The 20,965-nt window shown below is 42.8% G+C and overlaps 8 protein-coding genes across 8 annotated transcripts; 2 read left to right on the forward strand and 6 right to left on the reverse strand.

The window, feature by feature from the left end:
• Nucleotides 1-368: 368 nt before the first annotated feature.
• Nucleotides 369-1,481, reverse strand: FOMMEDRAFT_113338 (oligosaccharyl transferase delta subunit; the record flags this gene model as incomplete). The annotated part of the gene is made up of 4 exons (XM_007270572.1): nt 369-593; nt 697-978; nt 1,062-1,272; nt 1,354-1,481. The coding sequence occupies 4 exons, from the start codon at nt 1,479-1,481 to the stop codon at nt 369-371; spliced, it is 846 nt and encodes a 281-aa protein (XP_007270634.1).
• A 526-nt stretch (nt 1,482-2,007) lies between these two features.
• Nucleotides 2,008-2,659, reverse strand: FOMMEDRAFT_160981 (uncharacterized protein; the record flags this gene model as incomplete). Its single annotated transcript, XM_007270573.1, has 2 exons — nt 2,008-2,334; nt 2,393-2,659. The coding sequence occupies 2 exons, from the start codon at nt 2,657-2,659 to the stop codon at nt 2,008-2,010; spliced, it is 594 nt and encodes a 197-aa protein (XP_007270635.1).
• Nucleotides 2,660-7,398: 4,739 nt separating this feature from the next.
• FOMMEDRAFT_113341 (NAD-binding protein) lies at nt 7,399-9,320 on the reverse strand. The gene is made up of 7 exons (XM_007270574.1): nt 8,965-9,320; nt 8,736-8,844; nt 8,485-8,646; nt 8,220-8,364; nt 8,143-8,149; nt 8,046-8,078; nt 7,399-7,971 (listed from the first exon to the last, which is right to left on the reverse strand). The coding sequence occupies exons 1-7, from the start codon at nt 9,035-9,037 to the stop codon at nt 7,433-7,435; spliced, it is 1,068 nt and encodes a 355-aa protein (XP_007270636.1). The 5' UTR covers nt 9,038-9,320; the 3' UTR covers nt 7,399-7,432.
• Nucleotides 9,321-9,742: 422 nt separating this feature from the next.
• FOMMEDRAFT_94665 (uncharacterized protein) lies at nt 9,743-10,364 on the reverse strand (the record flags this gene model as incomplete). Its single annotated transcript, XM_007270382.1, has 4 exons — nt 9,743-9,788; nt 9,848-9,901; nt 9,961-10,179; nt 10,240-10,364. The coding sequence occupies 4 exons, from the start codon at nt 10,362-10,364 to the stop codon at nt 9,743-9,745; spliced, it is 444 nt and encodes a 147-aa protein (XP_007270444.1).
• Nucleotides 10,365-10,947: 583 nt separating this feature from the next.
• FOMMEDRAFT_113347 (RBP11-like subunits of RNA polymerase) lies at nt 10,948-11,710 on the forward strand (the record flags this gene model as incomplete). The annotated part of the gene is made up of 3 exons (XM_007270575.1): nt 10,948-11,000; nt 11,071-11,160; nt 11,231-11,710. The coding sequence occupies 3 exons, from the start codon at nt 10,948-10,950 to the stop codon at nt 11,601-11,603; spliced, it is 516 nt and encodes a 171-aa protein (XP_007270637.1). The 3' UTR covers nt 11,604-11,710.
• A 158-nt stretch (nt 11,711-11,868) lies between these two features.
• Nucleotides 11,869-12,165, reverse strand: FOMMEDRAFT_94188 (uncharacterized protein; the record flags this gene model as incomplete). The annotated part of the gene is made up of 1 exon (XM_007270353.1): nt 11,869-12,165. A coding segment is annotated over one exon (297 nt), but the record flags the coding sequence as incomplete, so codon positions are not given.
• A 926-nt stretch (nt 12,166-13,091) lies between these two features.
• Nucleotides 13,092-13,986, forward strand: FOMMEDRAFT_136659 (histone-fold-containing protein; the record flags this gene model as incomplete). Its single annotated transcript, XM_007270576.1, has 5 exons — nt 13,092-13,182; nt 13,352-13,501; nt 13,563-13,692; nt 13,756-13,822; nt 13,930-13,986. The coding sequence occupies 5 exons, from the start codon at nt 13,092-13,094 to the stop codon at nt 13,984-13,986; spliced, it is 495 nt and encodes a 164-aa protein (XP_007270638.1).
• Nucleotides 13,987-14,219: 233 nt separating this feature from the next.
• Nucleotides 14,220-16,745, reverse strand: FOMMEDRAFT_142904 (uncharacterized protein). Its single transcript, XM_007270577.1, has 3 exons — nt 16,321-16,745; nt 15,908-16,016; nt 14,220-15,838 (listed from the first exon to the last, which is right to left on the reverse strand). Exons 1-3 carry the CDS (start codon nt 16,636-16,638, stop codon nt 14,334-14,336), a joined length of 1,932 nt encoding a protein of 643 aa, XP_007270639.1. The 5' UTR covers nt 16,639-16,745; the 3' UTR covers nt 14,220-14,333.
• Nucleotides 16,746-20,965: the final 4,220 nt, after the last annotated feature.

Genomic DNA, 20,965 nt, shown 5'->3' on the forward strand with positions numbered 1-20,965 from the left:
TCCCACTCTCAGTAAAATCTGAGCACTATCGACTGTACAAACCCCAAGGGTTCTAATGTATTACCTCTGATTCCCAAGTTATCCATTGGCTGAAAATTGGACTAAGAGACACTTTGTATTTTCAGTCACGATAGGTTTGGGTCATTGCAGCGTATTTTGGCAAGTTTGGAGGAGAGTCGTGTAGGATGTAGTTTATGGCCTGTTATAAATGACGTGTGATAGTAGAATGTTCCTTGACGATTGCATTCAAGTTTCCCGAACAGTTTTCAAAGCAATAAATAGATTTGCATGTCAGCAGTAAATGCAACACTATTGTGATCTCTTTACACGGCGGACATACTCATCAAGAAACATGAAGGGTGTATCATCTACTTTTGGTTACCTTCCGTCCTCCATTTCGCCAACGAGTTAAGAGCCCGGTTACCCGTGAGGATCGTTACAGAGCCCAGAATTGCACCGTATGCCAAAACCTGTCCGAGATGCAAAGCAACCCAGTACCACAAAAGTAATCCTTCAAATGCGCCGAGGAGACCGACGAAAGTGAGGATTTGGGGTTTGAAGAGGTATGGAAGTTTGTGTGGGATTTGCACGAGCTGGTTCGTCGTTGATACGATATTATTTAGAATTGGTTAGAGAACCGAAACATATTAATAAATATAAATAATTCTTTTCGCAAGAATGGAACAGATGACTTACGAGAGTGAAAAGAACGAGCCACGGAGCGAGTACGACGCCAGCGAAAACTGCACTGATGAACCTTGGTGGGGACTTGGGTTCTGGACGGAATGTGTGATGGATCTCAGGGAGCGGGTGGAAGGTTGCTTCTTCCGAGTGCTGCGGAGCGGGTGCGGAAGGAGGGATGGAGAGGTCGAAGAAATGCGCTTTGAGCGGGTCGTGTACGAAGGAACCGATCAGGAGGGAGACGTGCAGGGGTGTGTCGCCGGAGGGTGGTAAGGAAGGTGGTGGGCGGGCCATGTTCTACGGAAATGAGATGATAAAGCAAGCAGGTAAGAAGGGTTAATATGAGTAGGTGGATGAAAAATGATGATAATAATACGCACGAGCTCGAACTTGGCCTTCCCTCCGGAGTTGACACGGATTGGTTGGATACCTTCTTCACCCGTCGTCTCATCATAGAAACGAAGGAATGTTTGGTGCGGTTGCACCCCCTTGCTGTCTTTCCCTTTCTCTGTGATTGAGAATGTCAACTTGAGCCTGTCGGTTGGACCTAGTGCTAACGGCGTCGAGGGTAATTTTCCACCAAAGTCCAAACTAAATAAATTCATGGATTTTTAACCATGTATCATAAAAGACAAGTCAGAATCGTAGAGCGAAGCATTACGCAGCAATGACACGTACGACTCTGCACGCAGCTGCGTGCCTTCGGAAGACAAGACCGACACAGCGGCATTTTGGACGGCAAGCTTTGCTGCACTAGCTAACGCAGCTAGTATAGGGAGTAAAATGAGTGAACGAGCCATCGTTCGTTTTGAAGTTGCGTATGAAGTTACTTTTCGTTGCAAGACGCGTCGAGGCAACTGACACGCTGCACTTACAGCGCATCCTAATTGGGAAATCTGTGTCGTGGCATGTGATCGACACATGTAATAAAAATAGAATTCGGTCTGACGTGAAAGTCTACGTATAACTCAAAGAACACAGTATTCCGTAACAGCACTGTTCTGACCTTGCTTTGGGCCTATTACATTGAGTATTTGATGAAACATACATTGTTGCATCGGAGAATACGTCGCACAAAGAACGTTCTGCCATTAGCCTATTACGGATTTATAGCACTTGTTACTTATCCGCTCCTACATTCAAACGTCCCGTTTACGAAAGCTACGTATTCAGCCTCCGCACATATCGCCTACTCATCAAAGTAAAACATTGATCCATGCTCAAACGTATTTCGTTCTGGACATTGTAGTCAGTATCATTTTACGACAATTACTGATTCCACTCACATAACAATCGACATGTACATCATAAATCCTCTGGAGTCAATCAAGCTCCTATGTGGATCAGGTTAACCCATCTCTCGGCGCGAATATCGTCTCGCGTTTTGAGCTCTATAGCTGCTTTGCGAAGTCCAGCAGCCGCGCGCTTATACCTCGCCTCGCCCTCATCGCAGTCGCACATGTACTCATATACCGTCTTGGCAAAAAAGGGCCCGCCCACGTCAAGTAGTTCCCACATTGATCTAATAACACTTCGAAACCCGGAGAACTGCATTGCTGCAGCCAAGTGGAGCACTTCGTCGAATGTGAAATTGAGAGGCTGCTCAGCAGTATGGCAGGCGGAAAGGAACGCGGACTCAGCATTCGGTGGTTTCTAATCCTCCATGGCAAACAAAGTGGACCCATCTCGTCTCCCGTAATGCTTCCATCACAGCATCGTGAGATGCTTTGCTACTGAGCAATTTAGTCTGTATGCCACAATTTTTGATGCTGCGAATATCCTTTTTAGCTGACGAAAGCGATGTATCACAGACAACAAGAGCGGGTGATTCTTCTCCATTTCTGCATGATGACTGTGCATCGATGAGTGCTCCAAGCGTCGGAGTATATGACGAGATGTATTTGTCTAATAGATACTTCTTAGTGCAGTCTGTATCCTCGAACGGACCTGCGGCGTGAAAAGGAAGCGCAGACAACATGGATGTAGGGCACCACCAAATGCGCGATCCTTCGGCGATTCCGAGCTCGTTTAATTTGTCTACAATTGTGGAGACAACTCTATCCCACAATGCCTTCATCGCTCAGCGGAGTATCTCGTCATATTCTGCTGAGTTATCCCCAGAGGTCATGCGTGTTCCCACGAGCTCGCCGTACAGCTGAATGCTATCATTGTGAAACTCTCCATCTAATGGGACACTAACGACCGGGAGATCCTTGCGGGAGAGGATAATGAGCGCATCGCATCGATATATGCTATGATTAACGACAATGACTGGACTCAAGTATCTCTACAGCATATACTACTGCATCTAATGCGAGTGTTCCATAGTGGTGCTCATGGTGAAGGAAGCTGTGCTGTGCATGAAGGGTAGGACTAATGATCAGGACATGTTGCAGAAGCGACATTGTTGCCTTGTACACTCTAGACTTGGTACAGTGAGAATGATGGTGAGCACGGCTAGCCTAAACAGAGGCAATACCGAGACGATCCATCATGCTCGAAAACGTATACGCAGTGGCACGTTCAAGTAATTACCTACACTCTTCGAAATCGTCCTTGAGTCCAAATGGCTGGAATCGAGAGAATAATGGACGACTCAAATTGCTCAGTGATCGGGAACGATCGCGACGGCCGCCGGGACAAAGCTCCACAGCAGTACGATGATGCCTGATGGCCTCATCGAGCTTGAATGGAAGCTGCAAGGATACAAAGAGACACATAACGACTGGGATGGTGGTCTGACTTTAGTACTACGGCAGTACGAAAGAGTTCAATTGCCTCCTTTAGGTCTGCGCTTCTCCCGCAATACTCAAATCGCGTGCTAAGAAAAGATCCAAGGAGATCCATTGCATCGGAGCGAAGTGGGTATCCTACTGCACAAAGTCCTAGTGCAATCCGGCCATGAAAAATAGACCTGTCAAGGTCTTCCAATTCTCCCGATTGCCGATAGCAGTTCCAGTATTTTTTGGCCAATTTGGCCAGCACACGGTAAATCAAATCAAGATCCACAAAGAACACAATCATGATGTAGGAACGGTTTTGAACAATTCTAATTCTCTTTGAGTGGCCTGTATGTTCAGTCTAAAGGGGGGAAACATGTAACAAAGGATGTATTACCTAGAGCCTTCCAGGCCCTTCCTTTGTCCTTGAAGCCTGGTAATGTTGGTAGCTGCCCTCCACACAAACCCCCCTCCCCCCCCCCTGTACGTGGTACGTACAAAACTCTTCTTCTCTGCCGCTTGTAGTATGCAACACAGGTAGACTGTCCGAGAAAAGTAAGTGGCCAGTGTTGCCCTAAGCACCATTACAGCATACTGTATCTCTGTCAGACTGTAGGACATTGGCTCAAGCCTTGGGCAGAACGTGAGTATTGAGGGCAGAGGTTGGGCACTCTTCTACTACACTATATACATATGCTAAAAGCACCTTGGAGCTGTGAACATAATTGATACTGAGGACAAAAGAGGGTGCAGATGTGAGAAAGGACTTGGATGAAGTAGATCATGGAATCTTCTACAAAAATCCCACAGTGCCTTCACAACTTAAAAATAAATGTAGTGACAAATAAATGATGGTTTCTAGTTGGCTGCTAGAGTTAAATATGTTTCTGCTTAGAAAATTCAACTTACATAACATGTTTGAGTCACTGTTCGAAATTCTCAGAGTAACAGGAAGTACTTGTTGCTGAAACACAAAGAACCTACTAGCCCTGCTCAATTCTTGTATCTGACGAATATTTACCTTGGCAGAAGGAATGTTAGGGAGGGTAGATCTAGGGTCTACTTCCATTTTGAGTAGGATCTCTGTGTGTGCCTTAGAAACAGCAGACACACCTTGAGGAGGTGTATTTCGTGTATTTTGCACGTCAGAGAATGAAACTAAGAGAACGGCTGGTCCAGCAGCCTTACATAGATCTAAGACATGAGTGTAGGTATAGATAATTGTTAGAATAATTGAGACACACATGAAAACATGCTCTGCTACCACCATCTAGCCAAGTTACAGCATATTCTGAAAATATTTGGTCTACTTGTCCTGTTAGATGCTGAAACTGATGAAGAGGCTTGGGAAGGCCTTATTTTCATTTTAATTGCATATCAACTTTGACCACAAAGTGGGCCAAGAGGCTCATATACAGCTGTCAAATCTGATGATTACATGTATAAACTGTTACACCATTATTCTACTAGGTGGTTTAAGTCTCATCTCAGGTATGTAGTTAACATATAAAATATTGGTCTGTAGGCTCCATGTCAACAGTGAGACACAAGAAAATAGAGCAGAAATGTGCATTTTTCTTCAAAATCTCTACCATCATGGACTGGTCCTTGTAACACCACCATTCCTTGTAACACCCTATACATAGTACCACTACTCACAACAATTTTACCTCAAAAAATATATAAATGAATTTCTATTATATCTTCCTAGTGTATGTAAAAAAATTGTGGTAAACAGATTAGAATTTGTTGAGCTATGTTGAAAATAAGGGTAAAAACTAGATAATCAAGAAAATGCTCAGATTTTCCAGTGATAGTCATGGCTCCTCCTACAACACAACTTCAACTAAAAAATACAAGACTATCTGTTATGTTAAAATAAGCATACATACAAATTTTTAGACAATTTCATTAAGATTTGCAATTTATAAAAATTAAAAAGTACAAATCACAGTTTATTTTAGTCACATGACTGTACTGAGCAATATTCAGTCAAGAGATACACTCATTACCAAGGGCCACACAGTTAAAATATTGACTTAAATATCTGAGTATACTAATATAGAAGTCCAATACAAATATTATATTGCTTTAATGACTTTAAAAATAATGCAGACAAGGTAAGGTAGACAAAAGATAAACTCGACAAGCTGTGACAGTAACGTGTCACGGACTCGCTTAACTAATTAGGAAGGACCCTAGCAGCGAAATTTACGAGAGGGCAAGGCAAAAAAAATATTATCAGTATTTTTTTTGTTAAATATACATCTACATCTTATCTACAGTTTTCTGTAACAGTATATATGATATGAGTACCTCTTACTGGCTCACTAAGCCTGCTTTCTGTTGAGACAATTATAGTATGTATTAATAATATTACGTAGTTGCCATATATGGGAGGTATTTGTCATAATGTTGTAGCCGAGGACGGCGAAATTTGACAAGAATTTGTAGAATTTTTTTTGTGTGTGGCAAAATAACAATCAGGTCATTTAGAGCAAAAAATAGTCTTTTGGAAATAACTTGGTCATTTTTTATTTTTTGAAAATCTGTTACATCATTCTGTAGAAAAGCATAATTCTAACAATTCTATGGTGCTACTTTGTGGATTTCGGCTCTGTGGTTGAACGAGTTTCCTTGTCATAGTTTGTGTCTGATTTAGGCAGTTCAGGGTAGATCACGTGCATCACACAGTTAGTTGAGTTTATGTTTTGTCTCAGACTTGACTTTCTGCATCCAAGCCCTGAGTCTCACAGCTCTTTTTTGGACAACCCTGAATGGCCACTTACATAATACTTATGTGGTGGCTCTCAGACTAAGAAGTTAGGAGGGGGGGTTTGAGGGGGCAAAGCCACCCCAATTAGGTTTAGGATAGGTTGGGCTGTTAGGTTGGGTATTGGCTAGGCTTGGGGATAGGATTAGGGAGGGGAATATGTATTTTCATTAGAAAACTGACTTTATTTTGACTTAGTGAAATACAAGTTGGACAGTGAGTGGCCAATTCAGACTAACCAAAAAAGAGCTGTGGGACTCAGGGCTTGGATGCAGAATTGACACAACTGTTTTGTCTACCTTAGATTACTTGTGTGTACATTGTGGGAAAATGAGTGTTACAAGGAATAGTGACATGCTCTTTTGGGCACAAAACATCTATCCTTTATATCTAATTTATTTCTCATTTATTTGTCACAGAAATTTGTAGAGTAATGTTAAACAGTATTTATTTTCATCTAGTATTTTTTGTTTGAGGTTAAAAGGTGTGAAAATGAAGTAAATTCAGAATTAAAATGTAGTGTTACAAGGACTGGTCTATGACAGTATATTAGGTCTGCTTACTCTATTTACACTTTTGATTGTCCGATGGAATGATGGATCTGCGCTACTTAAGGTGCTCATTTCTTAGCTGTATTTCTCTCCCTGTATTTACCGGTTTCTACTCTCTTCCGACTCCCGGTGACGTGCCGGGAAACAAAATACAGAGCATCAAAAACAAGAATTGAGCACAGCTACTCCGAGTCAAATGGAAGCAAGCCAGCAACCCAATATGTACAGCATTTGAACTCAATCCGGTACAACACGTATCAGTGCATCACAAATGAAATGACCCACACGCTACAGATAGTGTACCCCATTTATTAAATCAATATTATGTGATCAATGTATACAGGATTAGGAGTAGTGTCACGGTCGAGAGTTATGGTAAAACATGCAACTCCTGGGCAAAAGACTCGGAAGTAACCAGGATTTTAAATCATGTATATTATTTGGGCTTCTATTCTGTGAATGCAATCGTTTTATGTGCTGACTTGTTGGAGAACACGGTCTGCACAGGAGACGATTCATTACATGTATGACAAACATATGATTGCATAGTATCATGTTATATTATATATACAGCGTTGCGACGGTGATCATAATATAATAGTCCTTAGCTCACTCTGACTCGGACGCGCAAACCTCCTGGCTACGTGCATATAGCATTATCATGTCTAAGTTTCATGCTAGTCCTCGCGTACTTCCACTAATCCCACTCACTCATCTAACGCAATTCCTCTCACAACATCTCTCCACTCATCCAAATGGGTCAAAACCGCGCTACACTTCTCCCTAATGTTCGCTTCAGCATCCGCGCCTAGCACCAGTAAGCCTGGAGTAGACCAGTCCCTCCCACCACCAACATCATCATTAGCCAATCCCTTCACACCGTACTTGTCGTCGGTGACGTAGTTAATTATCGCATGTGCGCATTTCTCTGCGTCTCCGCTGCACACGACGGAGTCCATCCATTCGATCTGGCGGGTTCGTAGCTCTGCGTAGTCTGCGATGTGTTGCTCTTCGGTAGTAGTCCGTGAGTTTGTGAGGGAGGGTGATTCTGTAGCAACTGCCCCTGATGGTGTTTTGTCATTGAAATTCTGCGATCCCGATTTGGGGATTGATGGTAAGAGCGCTTCGGGAGCCGTCGGGAGGAGAGACATCTTTTTCCAGTTTTGTGTACGCATCCCGCCTGGGAGGACGTTTAGCACTTTGATGTTGAATTGTGCTACTTCGGTCGAGAGAGCTTCCGCGGCAGCTGTGTTTTTGTAAGGAAAAGTAATCAGCTTTCATGAGAGAAGTGGATTGGCATGAGTAGAACCATCGGCTTACCTATAAGTGCTGCTTTTGATGCAGCGTAAGTTCCTGATTGGTAAGTGCGCGGAATATGAGTACATTTTAAGTCATTTTGGTGTTCAAGGTCACTAACCAAGCATCTGCAATACAATGAACGGGATTCATTAGATTTTTTTCGAATTAAGAAATCACTGTTCAATGTCTACTTACGGGGACATTAGCTCTCCACGACGAGCGACTCCCCACGAATACGATAGTCCCTTCTCTTTGCGCCCGCATATACGGTAAGAACGCATGAGTGACGTTCATCGGCCCGAAGAAGTTCGTATTGAATTGCGTTTGATAGCCTTCGACACTATAAATTTTCATAAAAAAAGTTAGCTCTCAACTCAGTCTCTCTCGAATATCATAAAAAGAGAATGATAGAATATGCGACAAAAATTATCAAGAGGAAGTCATAATGAGATGAACTTACCCAACTTCCTCAGATATCCCAAGCATCCCAACACCAGCATTATTCACAAGTACGTCGACACGTCCCCACCTTCCTACCGCTTCCGATGCTAATTCGCGCATATAGGCGAATGGTGCGGTGACGTCGAGACTCATGGTGTGTATTCTATCCTTCGTCTCTGGACTTTACACGAACGCAAACGGATATGTGAATTTAGCGCTCTTAGTTTCTCGAGATAAAAAAACGGGAGTAAGGATATAAGAATGACTTACTTGCTTAAAATTTCACGAATACTATCGACGCTTCGGGCGGTTGCGATAACGCAGTCTCCGCGTGCGAGGGCAACGTGGACTAGTGAGCGGCCTAACCCTGATGAAGTGCCTGTGAAAGCGAATTGTAAGTCATAGATATAATTGTAAGTTGAGTTAGCTTAATTATGTATATTTTGTGCTTCGAAAGGTGTGATGCTTTGCGTTTCAATAAAAACGGTTGGATACACACCTGTTATGACCCATACTAATCTCCTGGAAGCTCCATCGTACTGTTTGTCTTCGGAGTTGGCACTAGGAGACATGAGGAAGTCGACACTGATACCGGGCTACCAGCTAGCGATGCCTCTTTGTGTGTCTATAGGTCGCGTCTCGAAGGATGAAAGGGCAACCAAGCTCAAAATCTTCAAAATAGAATGAAAACTCGACAGTAGAGGAAGATGGACTGCTCGTTTGGTCGTCGAGTAAGAAGGAATATCACTGTTATCTTCTCAACTGGTCATACAGAACGCGCACGGGCCGGAAAAGAAGTGATATGCGACAGACTATGATTAGCACAGAGTTCAGCGAATGATAGATCTCGGGTTGATGGGGTGGCAGCAATAGTGAGAATGTTAACACTTAGAGGCAACTAATCAAAGTACATGCGACTTGATTGCTAAGTTGCGTGGTTAGACTCCGAGTCGAGTCATTTTTCCAAAGTTCGCTTGTTTGTTTGTTTCATTTAGACGCCGAAGAATTCTTCCGCATCCGCATGATCAACTAACTGAGGTACGTGACTAATAGGAAGAATAACAAAGGACGACAAATCACATTTTAAGTTAGCAGAGGCTGGAAGAGGCTTTGACTTGCTTGCTCTTGGAGCGTTCTGTATATTAGCACTACACCACCGATTCATCTTATTTCATGATGGCAGTAGAGGAATGCATGTGCATGGAGATTCCTATATTCATAACGCATGCTAGAGGGTGGAAAAGGTGTAGAATGCAAAAGTGTACATATAAAGGAAATCATGCGACGAGTTTTACGACACCGCCTGCTTCCTTAATTTTTACTCTGTCAAATGTAAAATCAAAAATCGAACATAGATTCTGGCGAGTTAGAGGACAACGTACTCTGCGCGCTTTGACACGAATCGTGCTTTTACGATGCAAGGCAACTTCGGAAGCCTAAGACAAACGCATAAGCACCACCCCATACAAAAACCGAGTTTAGATATGCAACGTACAATCCATTCCCAAGCACCTTAGTATACCCCGCCGCCAGAGTATCAATAACCGGCACAACATCCGAGCTCTCGGTCAATCCCTCTTTCTCTTCCTTAGGTACAAGCGTCCATAACTTGTCCACATTAATCGGGCGGCTCCAATATTGGTTGCGCGTGATGCGGAAGTATCGCATACCGACTTTACCGAAGTAACCAGGATGGTATTTGTCAAAGTTCGTACTACGCGAAATCATGTCAATATTATTGTACGTTGGAGAGAATAGAGTAAGGAAGACTCACCGGTGGTGATGAGCACCACCAGCAAGACCACGACCACCTGGGTGCTTGCGATGCTTGCCTACACGACCGTGACCAGCGGAGACATGTCCGCGGTGCTTGCGAGTTTGTGAGAAGCGGGTCGGCATCTGGAAGATAGCAGAGTGGTTAGCCTGTGTGTTCAACTAAGATACCGTTTCGCCAGCCAGAGTATCCATGGACGATGCGCGCCATCCAACACCCAATCAACCAATCCATCCTTTTCTTCCTCGTCCAACGTTCTTCCGCTCTTTACGATTGTTGGATAGCACTCCATGGACGACAACTGGTCTGGCTAACAGCAGCGAAGAGTGGTATTCACCTTTGAATGTCTTGAGGAGGTCGGGTCACTGTCTTCCTTGTCCCTCTCTGTCCAGTCAAACACAAATTCTGCGCTACTTCCCAATTTGGTATCTGCGTCACGAGTTCGTTCGTGTCATGTCACGCTTTGAATTTCTGACTACAACGCGTCTTTCGTCTCTTTTCAATCTGCTTCCATCCACTGCTGGTGAGTCTCAATTTTCTAGTGTTTGTCATTCGAATATGATGGTGGCTATAAGCCAATATTTATTGTCGTTGACTGCTTATGATAACAACATGTCCAATACTCTGACTTCCTACATTTTCTTCTAACACAATCCACGAACTTGTTGCTGATTTCCTCTATCAAAATGTGCAGTAGAGTGAAGCACCATGAACGCTATCCAACGACACGAACTTTATGTACTCGAGGAGGGCGAAGAATGGTAAGAAAAACCTACAACTTCTCAATGACTATCGTTTAATCGTTTACTGACGACTTGACCTTTACGCTAGGGTAATGGTTACAGAGGACACCAAGATCCCCAACGCAGCAACGATAAAAATCCGTAAACAGGATCATACACTCGGGAACATGCTCAGGCAGTACGTCCCACCTCCCCTCCTCTCACCTCCTCTTCACCAGTATCACCCACTAACAACGAACACGTTCCAGTCAACTCCTAGCAAACCAATCAGTCCTCTTCGCAGGCTACAGAGTCCCACACCCTCTCCAACCCTACTTCCTCCTTAAAATCCAAACAGATGGTACGATCACACCAAGTCAAGCTCTCGAAAAGGCTTCAACGGATTTGATTGGTACGCTTACTACGCTTGAGACGAAGTTCCGTAGGGAGTTTCAGTATCGTGATTTGGAGAGGGCGGATAACGCTACTGCTGCTGCTACTGTTGGTGGTGGTGTGGGTGGATTAGGAATGGGTGGTGGTGTTGGTGGAGGGGGAGGGGACGTGGGGATGGATGCGAGCGGTGGTGTGTATGGAGAGGGGACTGCTTGGTCGAGTAATGCGTATTTGGATATTGATGGTTGATTTTTGGTGTGTTCTGTTGGATCATTGTGCTCATACATTCTATACTTTTTGCATTGTATCATTATGGCAAAAGCATGTATTTTCTTCGTGGCGAATTATCTTACAACATGTTATCCGCCCCCGTCCTCCCGTTGGCTTCGGAGCATATATTGTCTTCATTCACATTTTTGGTCCTTGGGCATAAGATAAATCATGTCCGAAGACGTAAGTAATATTATACGAGTAAATAACATCCAAACACAACGTTTAGATCTAGAGAGCGGTATTATTTACTCCCGGCTGTCTTCTCCATCCTCTCAAGCAACACCTTCGTACACCTCATCAACGACTCACTCTCCTGAGGAACCGCCAACCCACCCCCCGCCCACCTAACCTTCAAATTCTCATCCACAAGATAAACAAAACCAATGTGTTTGTTATTCATCCCCAATGGTTCACGTAAATACTCCATATTTTGTCGGGAGAGTAGGTAAAATGGGTGTAGTTCTTTGGGGATGTTACGGCGGAGGGAGGAGAGGTAGAGTGAGACTAGGAAGGCCTTGGCGGGGTTTTCTTGGAGGTTGTGTACCTTTTCCGCTCTATGCGTTGTTCGTGATTCCTGTCAGCATGCTACACCACATGGGATGAGATAGAAGAAAGACATACCATGATTACCGTTCAAATGAAACAAGACGAAGGTTAGGGAGGAGAGGTGGTAGTGGTCTGAGGACAAGGGAGTGTTGTGCGAAACAGGAAGCGCGCGTCTGGGTTACTTATACAAAACCACGTGACTGGCGTCATCATTTCCTGCCTGCGCGAATTTAATTTTCTTGACGCGCTTGCGTTGCAGGGAACAGCATGATTGCTCGTAGTCTTGCTCGACGTTCTCAATCCCGTCTAGCTAATGAGCTCTTTCTTCAAAGAGCTGGAGGATCTGTCTCTGCTACTGTAAGACCTAGGCGATATAGGTCGACGACTACAGCTGCCAATGCATCGACACCTTCGGAACCTTCGAGCTCTGCTTCTCCACTAGCCTCGTCTTCGTCTTCTGCAGGACCAATAGACCAAGCTACATCTTCAGAAGGCGCAACGCTTCCATATCTCCAACGCCCGTTAGGTGTACCCGAGCCACCATCAACTTTCCGAAAGTCATGGCGCGACGAAACTCTTGAGTTAATGGACCAAGACGTCCGTCTCGCTCGACGAAAACACATGTCAGTTCCACATCCTTCATTACCACTATTAGAAATATTATAATAACAAACAAACTAATTAACTAACTAACTAGTATCAAAGAAGCAACCAAAGGCTACTTCAGCGACCTAAACGCAACTCGCAAACTCGGCGGGAAGACATGGATCGCACCCCAAACCCTCATTCGCGAAGACCACGCCCTATATTTCCCCGACATCTCTGGTAGCTCGTTGAAAGATAAGACTACGGTGCATACGACGGACTTGTGTAAAGGGAAGGTTTCGGTTGTCGCTATGCTCTCGAGTGCGATTTCAGATGTACGTTGTCGTTCCGTTCCTCTTTCTTTCCGTTTTTTCTTTTTCTTTTTCTTCTTCTTTCCTCTGTGAGGACGTCCATGCTGAAAGTGGTATGTTGGTTATAGGAACACGTCGACAGCTTCACCCGCCAAACAAACGACTCATTCCTCTCCTCAACCAAAAACCCCAACCCCCACCCTCACTACCAATTCATACAAATCACTCTATAATTGCTATCACTGCCAACGCGTCAACTAACAAAACAACTGCTCATTCTAGGCAAAGCCGGAAAATCAGGCGGAAAAGCAAGTGGAGAGGGCAAGTCGCAATCGCGTTCTGCGAAAGCAGGCCTCCAGTTCCCTGTCGGTCGTATCCATCGTCTCCTTAAACGCGGGAACTATGCACAACGTGTTGGCGCTGGTGCTCCAGGTCTGTTGCGTTCTCCTCACTCGCCGCAGAGAATAATATGACTGATACCCATTTGATGTAGTTTACCTGGCTGCAGTATTAGAATACCTCGCCGCTGAGATTCTAGAGTTGGCTGGGAACGCCGCTCGAGACAACAAGAAACAGCGTATCGTCCCGCGTCACTTGCAACTCGCCATTCGCAACGACGAGGAGTGAGTCATATATCCAGCTTCTCGATGAATTTGAAACTCGACATGCTTACTTGACACTCGCAGACTGAACAAACTCCTCGGCAACGTTGTCATCAGTCAAGGAGGTGTCGTGCCTTTCATCAATCCTGAGGTAAGCAGCACATCATTCATTCATCTTATCGTTGCTTCTTTTCTCCTTTTATTAATTATATGCTTATAATTATATTATATTATCACCTTTACTAATTGTTCATTTAGCTCCTCCCGAACAAATCCGCGAAGGGCAAGAAAGAGGGTCAGAGTCAGGAGGTGTAGAGTGTCACTGCTACCATTACTTTTTCACCCATGTTATGCATATCCTTGTGCAATGCTGTAGTTTGTTCGAGTATCAATGTTCCTTGTACAATATCAGATTTTCCTCGTTCTCTAGCATGATTTGAAAACATATCATCTATTGATAAGTTATACGACTGTGTACACCGCAACTCTCATACAAGATCCTAGATCAAGACAAGTCACTTACAATCCCTATCTGTACTATAAATTCGTTCGTTTTCTCTCCCGAAACCCAACTAGGACCGAAGACGTACAACAGAATAGAAACATGGACAACATACATGTGGGTATATTACAATTCAGCCTCTCCACTGGCACACAAGTCGTTATTCAAACTCCTCATCCACCTCACTCCCTTCCGCAACCCCAAGGGCTCGCACGCTATCCTCCTCCGCATCAAGGTCTCTATCCAAATCAACCTTCTCAATCTCCTCCAGAAGACCATCAACGTCCACTCCTTTCTCGTTCTCCGCCTCCCCTTCCTTAGCAGAAAGCGAAGAAGAAAGCACCTCAACCCTCGCCCTCAGCGCCCTCACCTCCTCCTTCAACGCCCCAATATACTCATCCCTCCTCTCCACCCTCCCCTTCAACACTCTAATAAAATCATTCCCAGCCCTTAACAGCTGCAACTTGCTCACTGCGCGATTCGGTCCGCTCACATCACCCCTCGGTGGGCCTCGCGGAGGCATCGAACCAGGTAACGGCACCTCTCCTGCGTAATTCTCATCTGACGGGAGAGGTAAGGGGGGGAGCAGGAATCGAAGCGCGTCGAAGCTTGTTTTAAGTGAATCTCGTCTCTTTTGTTCGGCTGCTTTATGTGAAGTCTTTCGGATGGCGGGTGTTGGTTGGGGGAGAGGTGTAGCGGGTGCGATGTGAAGAGCTGCTGCGGAGCCGGAGATGTGATGACTGTAATTGGATTGCGAGCCGAGTTGAGCTGCGGAGGACGGTGCGAGTCCACCTGGGAGGAGAGGTTTGAGGGAGGGACTGATAAGTGAGGTTGAGGAACGCCTTTTAGAGACTGATTTCGTCGTAGTGGAGGTGTTGGATGGTTTGGGGTTTGGAGGAGATTTGGTTTTGGCTTTTCCTTTTCCTTTCTCGACGGATTGGGTTTGTGTTTGAGTATGGCCTTCGGGTGCGGGTGAGGACAAACCGCTACCTAGTCCCAGACGACCGAGGTTCATGATACTCGCTGGAGTCACAGGTGATAAAGCAGGACTCGTCTGCGATGAACCAGAAGGAAAAGCTGAAGAGGGTTGTGCGCTTGAAGAAGTACTGCCGCCCGACTCGGGCGGTTGTGTAGGCGGAGGCATCGACAAGTCAACAGGCGATGGTGTGTCACCAACAAAATCACCCAAAACGATGCTACTTCCACCAGATTGTGCTCGAATCGCGGGCGTCGCACTAGCGCTAACGCTCCCACGAGCGTTCATTGTCTTGCGCCTGCTGCCGGCCACAGCACGTACGGCCGGAGACTGGCGCTTTCTCGCCCCGTCAATACTATCATCTCCGCTACTTGACGCACCGCGCTTCGAGCCTCGACGCTTCGGCTCTGCCTGCACTCGTTCTTGCGACTGCTGTTGCAACTGTTGTTGTACTGGCTGGTACGACACTGCACCGAGCCATGGACTTGAAATGCTAAAGTCAAGGTCTGGAGATACCGGCGGTGCCTGCGTGGGGAACGCAAGATGTGCAGGTGCGGAGCTCGAACCCTGCGGGAGCGAGTGGGGCGTATTCAAATGAGCGGCAGGACCTGGCTGTGCTAGGTAATTTTGGAGGATCATCGGGGACACGAAATTTGGCGGAGGCTGTGGTCTAAGTTCGGTAGAATTGACTACAAATCATATCATAGGCGTTGTTTAGCATCGAATATATTTATGTCTCGCATAGACATTACACGTACCGGGTGTCGGAAGACCTTGGAACTGGCTGACGTCTCGGAACGGCGTTTGCTGCAGCGGAGTCGACTCCATGCTAGCTGATAAGCTGCTCTGGCCGCTTATGAGCTCGATCTGGAATTAAAAACATGTCAGCGAGCACGGTCGAGCGGCACATTGCTCAGCCAGATTAAATGTTTCGTGAGAGCGAGGGAATTTCAGAAGGATGTCGGCATCCGAAGAAACGTAAAAAGATCTTGTGCAGAACAAAATCATCTCGAAGGCCGCGTTCAAACCCCGGGCAGCAGACATGCCTTAAGCGGATGAAGCACAACAACTACGTATCTCCATCCGGAAGGCAACTTGCAAACGTTCATTTTGAGGGTGCATCGCGAAACATCCTATCTGACACAGGCGACGACAGCATAATGCCACCCACCTGTTGCTGAAAGATCTGATTTTGTAATTGTTGGAGCTGCTGCAATTGTTGCAACCGTATCTGTTGCTCAAGGAGCGCTGCCGTGTTCGTGTTGCTTGCAGAGCTCGGTTGACCAGTGTTGATGTTTGACGACGAGTTGTCGACGGACATGGGGAACTGCATTTGCATCGAAAGCAGCTGTTGCAGAGCGTCAAAGTTGATATTGTTTGCCGCTGCGTTTCCCTGAGCAGAGCCAGCTGATGGATGCATGGACGAGGCGTCGTCTCGCCTGCCGTCGCTGTGCTTGTCTGCGAAGACGTTGAAGTCAGATATGTCCATGGTGGTGTTTTGCTGGTGGTGAGCGGGAAAGTCGAAGACGGTCAATTGAGTCGGAGTCCCGCCCGTGCCGGCACCCGCACCGGGGGGAACAGTACTGCCACAATTTCTCCTGCTCTCTTCAGGGCGTCTGCCTGTTACCTGTGCGCTGTTGTTCATGAGCCCGCCGAAGTTGAGGTCGGCATAGACGGCGTCTGCATTGGCGTCCATCGCTGTTGCGAGTAGCAGCGAATGGATGAGGCTGGTTGACTACCTACTGATCAAGAATTATTGGAAATTTTTGCGTGATTTTCGTCGGCCCGGTGTGCCTGCTGTTTGCTAAATCATTTTGTTGTATTCCTTATCGGGCAACCTCTCTCTTACCCCTTCGATTTTCCGATTGTCTAACACAGACAAGAGTACGCTTTCTGCAAGTAGAGGCGACCGCCTGAAGAGTCAGACGAGGCGTGTGCCCAGCAAAGGTCAGCGCCTCGATTTAATCACGCCTCGTTCATTCATAACTTTAGAACTTTAGATCATAGACAGTCCAGAGCCAAGCATAACCAGAGACACGCGCCCGTACAGTCCAAGCTAAACTCAGAGCAGCATCCAACTTTATTTGTATTAACATGAATTGCAGTCCATTCTGTAAGTTGAGATGAGATTATTACATTGACGACATAACTCAGTCTTACAGATCTGTTGTAGAAAGTTATCAAATGGAAACATTTACTCTTGTATGGTCCCGTCTCTTCATTATGATAGCAAAGTTATGTCCTCAGTACTCCAGAGCGTCTGTAGCCATTCGTCCTTTATACACTTACATCTCTACATCTGATTATGCCTCATGTTAGTGAAGCTGTAAATTAGATTGTAGCAACCTGCATTTCTGACAAAGCACGTGTGTGGTTCAATACCCTTATAAGACAGCTAGTCAGGGATGTATATTGCACTATATCCTCTCTATCAATGGCAAACCCGACTCTTGGCTGCAGACACACCTTCACACTCTTCCCTTGCTCACAAGTTGGACATGATTATTTACACCTGGTATAACTGTTTCTTTCCAACACTATTATTGAACAGTATGTCAATATAGTAATATTAACTATTATAGTCTATGATAATACTTGGTACTTAGTCCTTCAAACTAGAATCTTACTGATAGAAAGTATTACTCAAGCCATAACAACAGATAAAGGGGTATGATGATTGTATAATTATCTCTCAAGTATCCTACTAAGTAATGTCTGTACAGATTAAATATTTCTGAGTAGGCAAGCTTAATTTTAAGTTGTATGTGTGTTCATTACTCATTATTAATAACAAAGCATATACCATTCAAGTCTATTAGTCTACTTTATTTTGTAGTAAGTACTTGTGAGTCATAATAGTTGAGATTATCTGATACTAAGATTTAGAACCTCTGTATTAGATTACTAGGAGAAATTTGCTCTATAATTAGTAAGTAGATAAATATACAATTTATTAGATTTTATAAGAACATTTATATGAATACACTTACTCTGGGTATCACTTTTAATCAAAGTGAATTAAGGTGATTCAAAACAATACTAAGAAGAATATATAATAATCTGAATCTGAAAATATTTACCTTTTAACTGTATGTTGTACCTTTGACAATCTATTCTCTAATTAACTTGAAAATTAGGTTAGACAACATTATGGATAACTCTTTTGTATAGTGAGTAATCTATTATAATTATATACAATCCTTGTATAATATAACACTACTTTTAGACCTTTCTATAGTTGTACTTATAGACTATAAGTAAATTGATCTAAAGTACTAAAGAGACAATATATATTTAACTGTTATATAGACATTCTCCAAATTTGTGTATTAACACCATAATATAATAGTAGGTTTATTATAGAATAATAACTGAATACTTAACTATTTTTACAAATAAGAAACTTTCAATCTATCTTAAAATACTTCTTATAATAAAAGGAGGCACCTCTCTTAGTATTCCTAACTATAATTATTAGTATCAAGATAGTACAAGTGTTAATCAATATTTTACCTTGATTAAAGAATTGACTACAATATTGTATGTTTCACTTTTTAGTACTAAACTTGTAAAGAGTATTAAAATATATACATCTAGAAACAGTACTCTACAATTTCCAGTAGTAATCTTATAGTAAGACAGATAATTGTATATCTTGGTTCTATCTAACAAAGACTAGAACCATTCCTCTAATATATAGAACAATTTTACTTTCTTTAGCCCTTTATAAGGTAGTAAAATATTGAAAAAAGCCCTCTAGTTTCAAAGGCTTTTATCTGGTCAGGGTCCTCATTAAAGATCAAATTCTATATTACAGATTGTAAGTGAACAACTGAACAAGAATATCACACTTGTTAGGAAAAAGTCTTAATTATTATATACTCTTATATGTATATATAATATGTAAAAAAACAATATTATCCATAATGACATTTATTACACCCCTCATTAGATAAGATATATAAAAGATACTATAAGGTTGTAATAAGACAGATTTATATTATAAGAATTAATAAACATTATATGTCCTTATAATAGGGATATAAGAATTATAGCTCTTAGGAAAGTCTATAATAGTATATATTGTACTCCTCTTCTGATATAGTATAATACTTCTTCTACTATCTTATAATCCTTAAATAAGTTAATTTACAGCTTATATCTTATCTGAATAGCTTATTATACAATATATATTTTATTTAAATATTTTATTCTTTACTAACAATACTGAACAGTACATAATATTAACACATTATAACAGAAACAAAACTATTACTACCTTAGCAAATCATAACAACTGATAAATATACTATAGGTATTTATCTCCTTGTACTCTTTCTTTCTCTGCTTTGCAAGTTTGCCCTAGTATTTACATTCCTCTACAAACAGCAAACACTATTAGTATGAGATTGTTTTAGAGAGGTCAGCTTGACACTAATGTTGTACAACCAGGTTGCCTTCTGTAGGTAGTACAGTCTCTACCTTGTTCTTTTTCAAACAGTATTCATAACAAAAGACAATAAATACTTTCTTAGGTTGTTTGATATGGTCTTAGTCACTAAGACTTAGTTGTTGCTCAGTCCCTACAAGTTGAATTGTGTGTGTCTGTTAGTTGTAAGGTTGTATATGTTGTGTAGGTTGAGGTTGTACTTGTGAGAGAAGTTGTAAGACTGTCTGGCTAAAGGTGTGAGTGTAAGTATTAGTATTAATGTAAGTAGTTAACTGGAGCAAGAAGATAGATGTATTGTGATAGTGTATAGTATGTGTGAGTAGTGTACTAGGGTTGTAATCCAGAGTGTTAAACAAGATGATTTAGACTGTAAGTAAAGCTGTGTTTGTACCTACACATTACATACTCTGACTATGTCTTACAATTAGAGGTACAGTAAACTGAGTTGTTAGGGATGACTATAAAGGTGTATCTCTAGAACATTCTAGCTTAAAGGGAGGAGGTGAAGTAGAAGGTGTAGACAGACTCAGCTCAGGAGGGGTGAGTAGTAGGCTACTACTTCTGTTATTTGAAACAGTGTTATAAACAGTACTAGGTAATATAAATACACATTAAGTATAGAATGGTAGGTGGGGAAGGAAAGTATGTAAGGGGTTAGAGAGAGGATTACACTTTAGGAATGGTTGTACATAGACATTATTGTAAGTATGTACTTACCAATTGTTGCTTGTACTATAGAGTAGGAAGAAGTACATGAATGTATTGAATTTATTAAAGAAATTGTTCAGTATTAGAAACAATGTAGATACACAAATACACATTCAAAAAGGAAGGCAAACAAAAAGAAAAGGAGGACAATAAAGGAAAGGTAACTGTAGAGGAGTAGAAGGGAGACAAAAAAGTTAGGGAGAGAGAGATAAGTATTTATTATAGTACTTATTATGAAATAGACTAACTGCTTACACTGTATGTTAAAGGCAGAAGGGGACACTAAAGTCAGCTGTATAGTATAGTATAGTATATTACTAATATAGGTCCCTAAAAAGAAACACTAGGGCTGGGTTGTGTTGTTACAGAATCTGAGCTCAATACAGGCATTATAATGACTAATTAGAGAGACAAGTACAGTAATGTTTATTGTCTACCTACATAGTTACAGACAGTGTGCCTGCTAGTAAGCAGAGGACTGGAATAGAGGGAACAAAAGTAACAAGGGTTACTATTCAGTATATGTATTATAATAGCTTTAAATATTGAGTAAATATATTTTAACAAAAATATATTGAGAGTAAATACTTTATTATAGTATTTTACTTGAAGAAAAAGACTTGTGTCTACTATATAATATAATATAAAAGCATTTTCT

Source organism: Fomitiporia mediterranea (assembly GCF_000271605.1).
Source record: "Fomitiporia mediterranea MF3/22 unplaced genomic scaffold FOMMEscaffold_13, whole genome shotgun sequence".
Classification (NCBI taxonomy): Eukaryota; Fungi; Basidiomycota; class Agaricomycetes; order Hymenochaetales; family Hymenochaetaceae; genus Fomitiporia; species Fomitiporia mediterranea.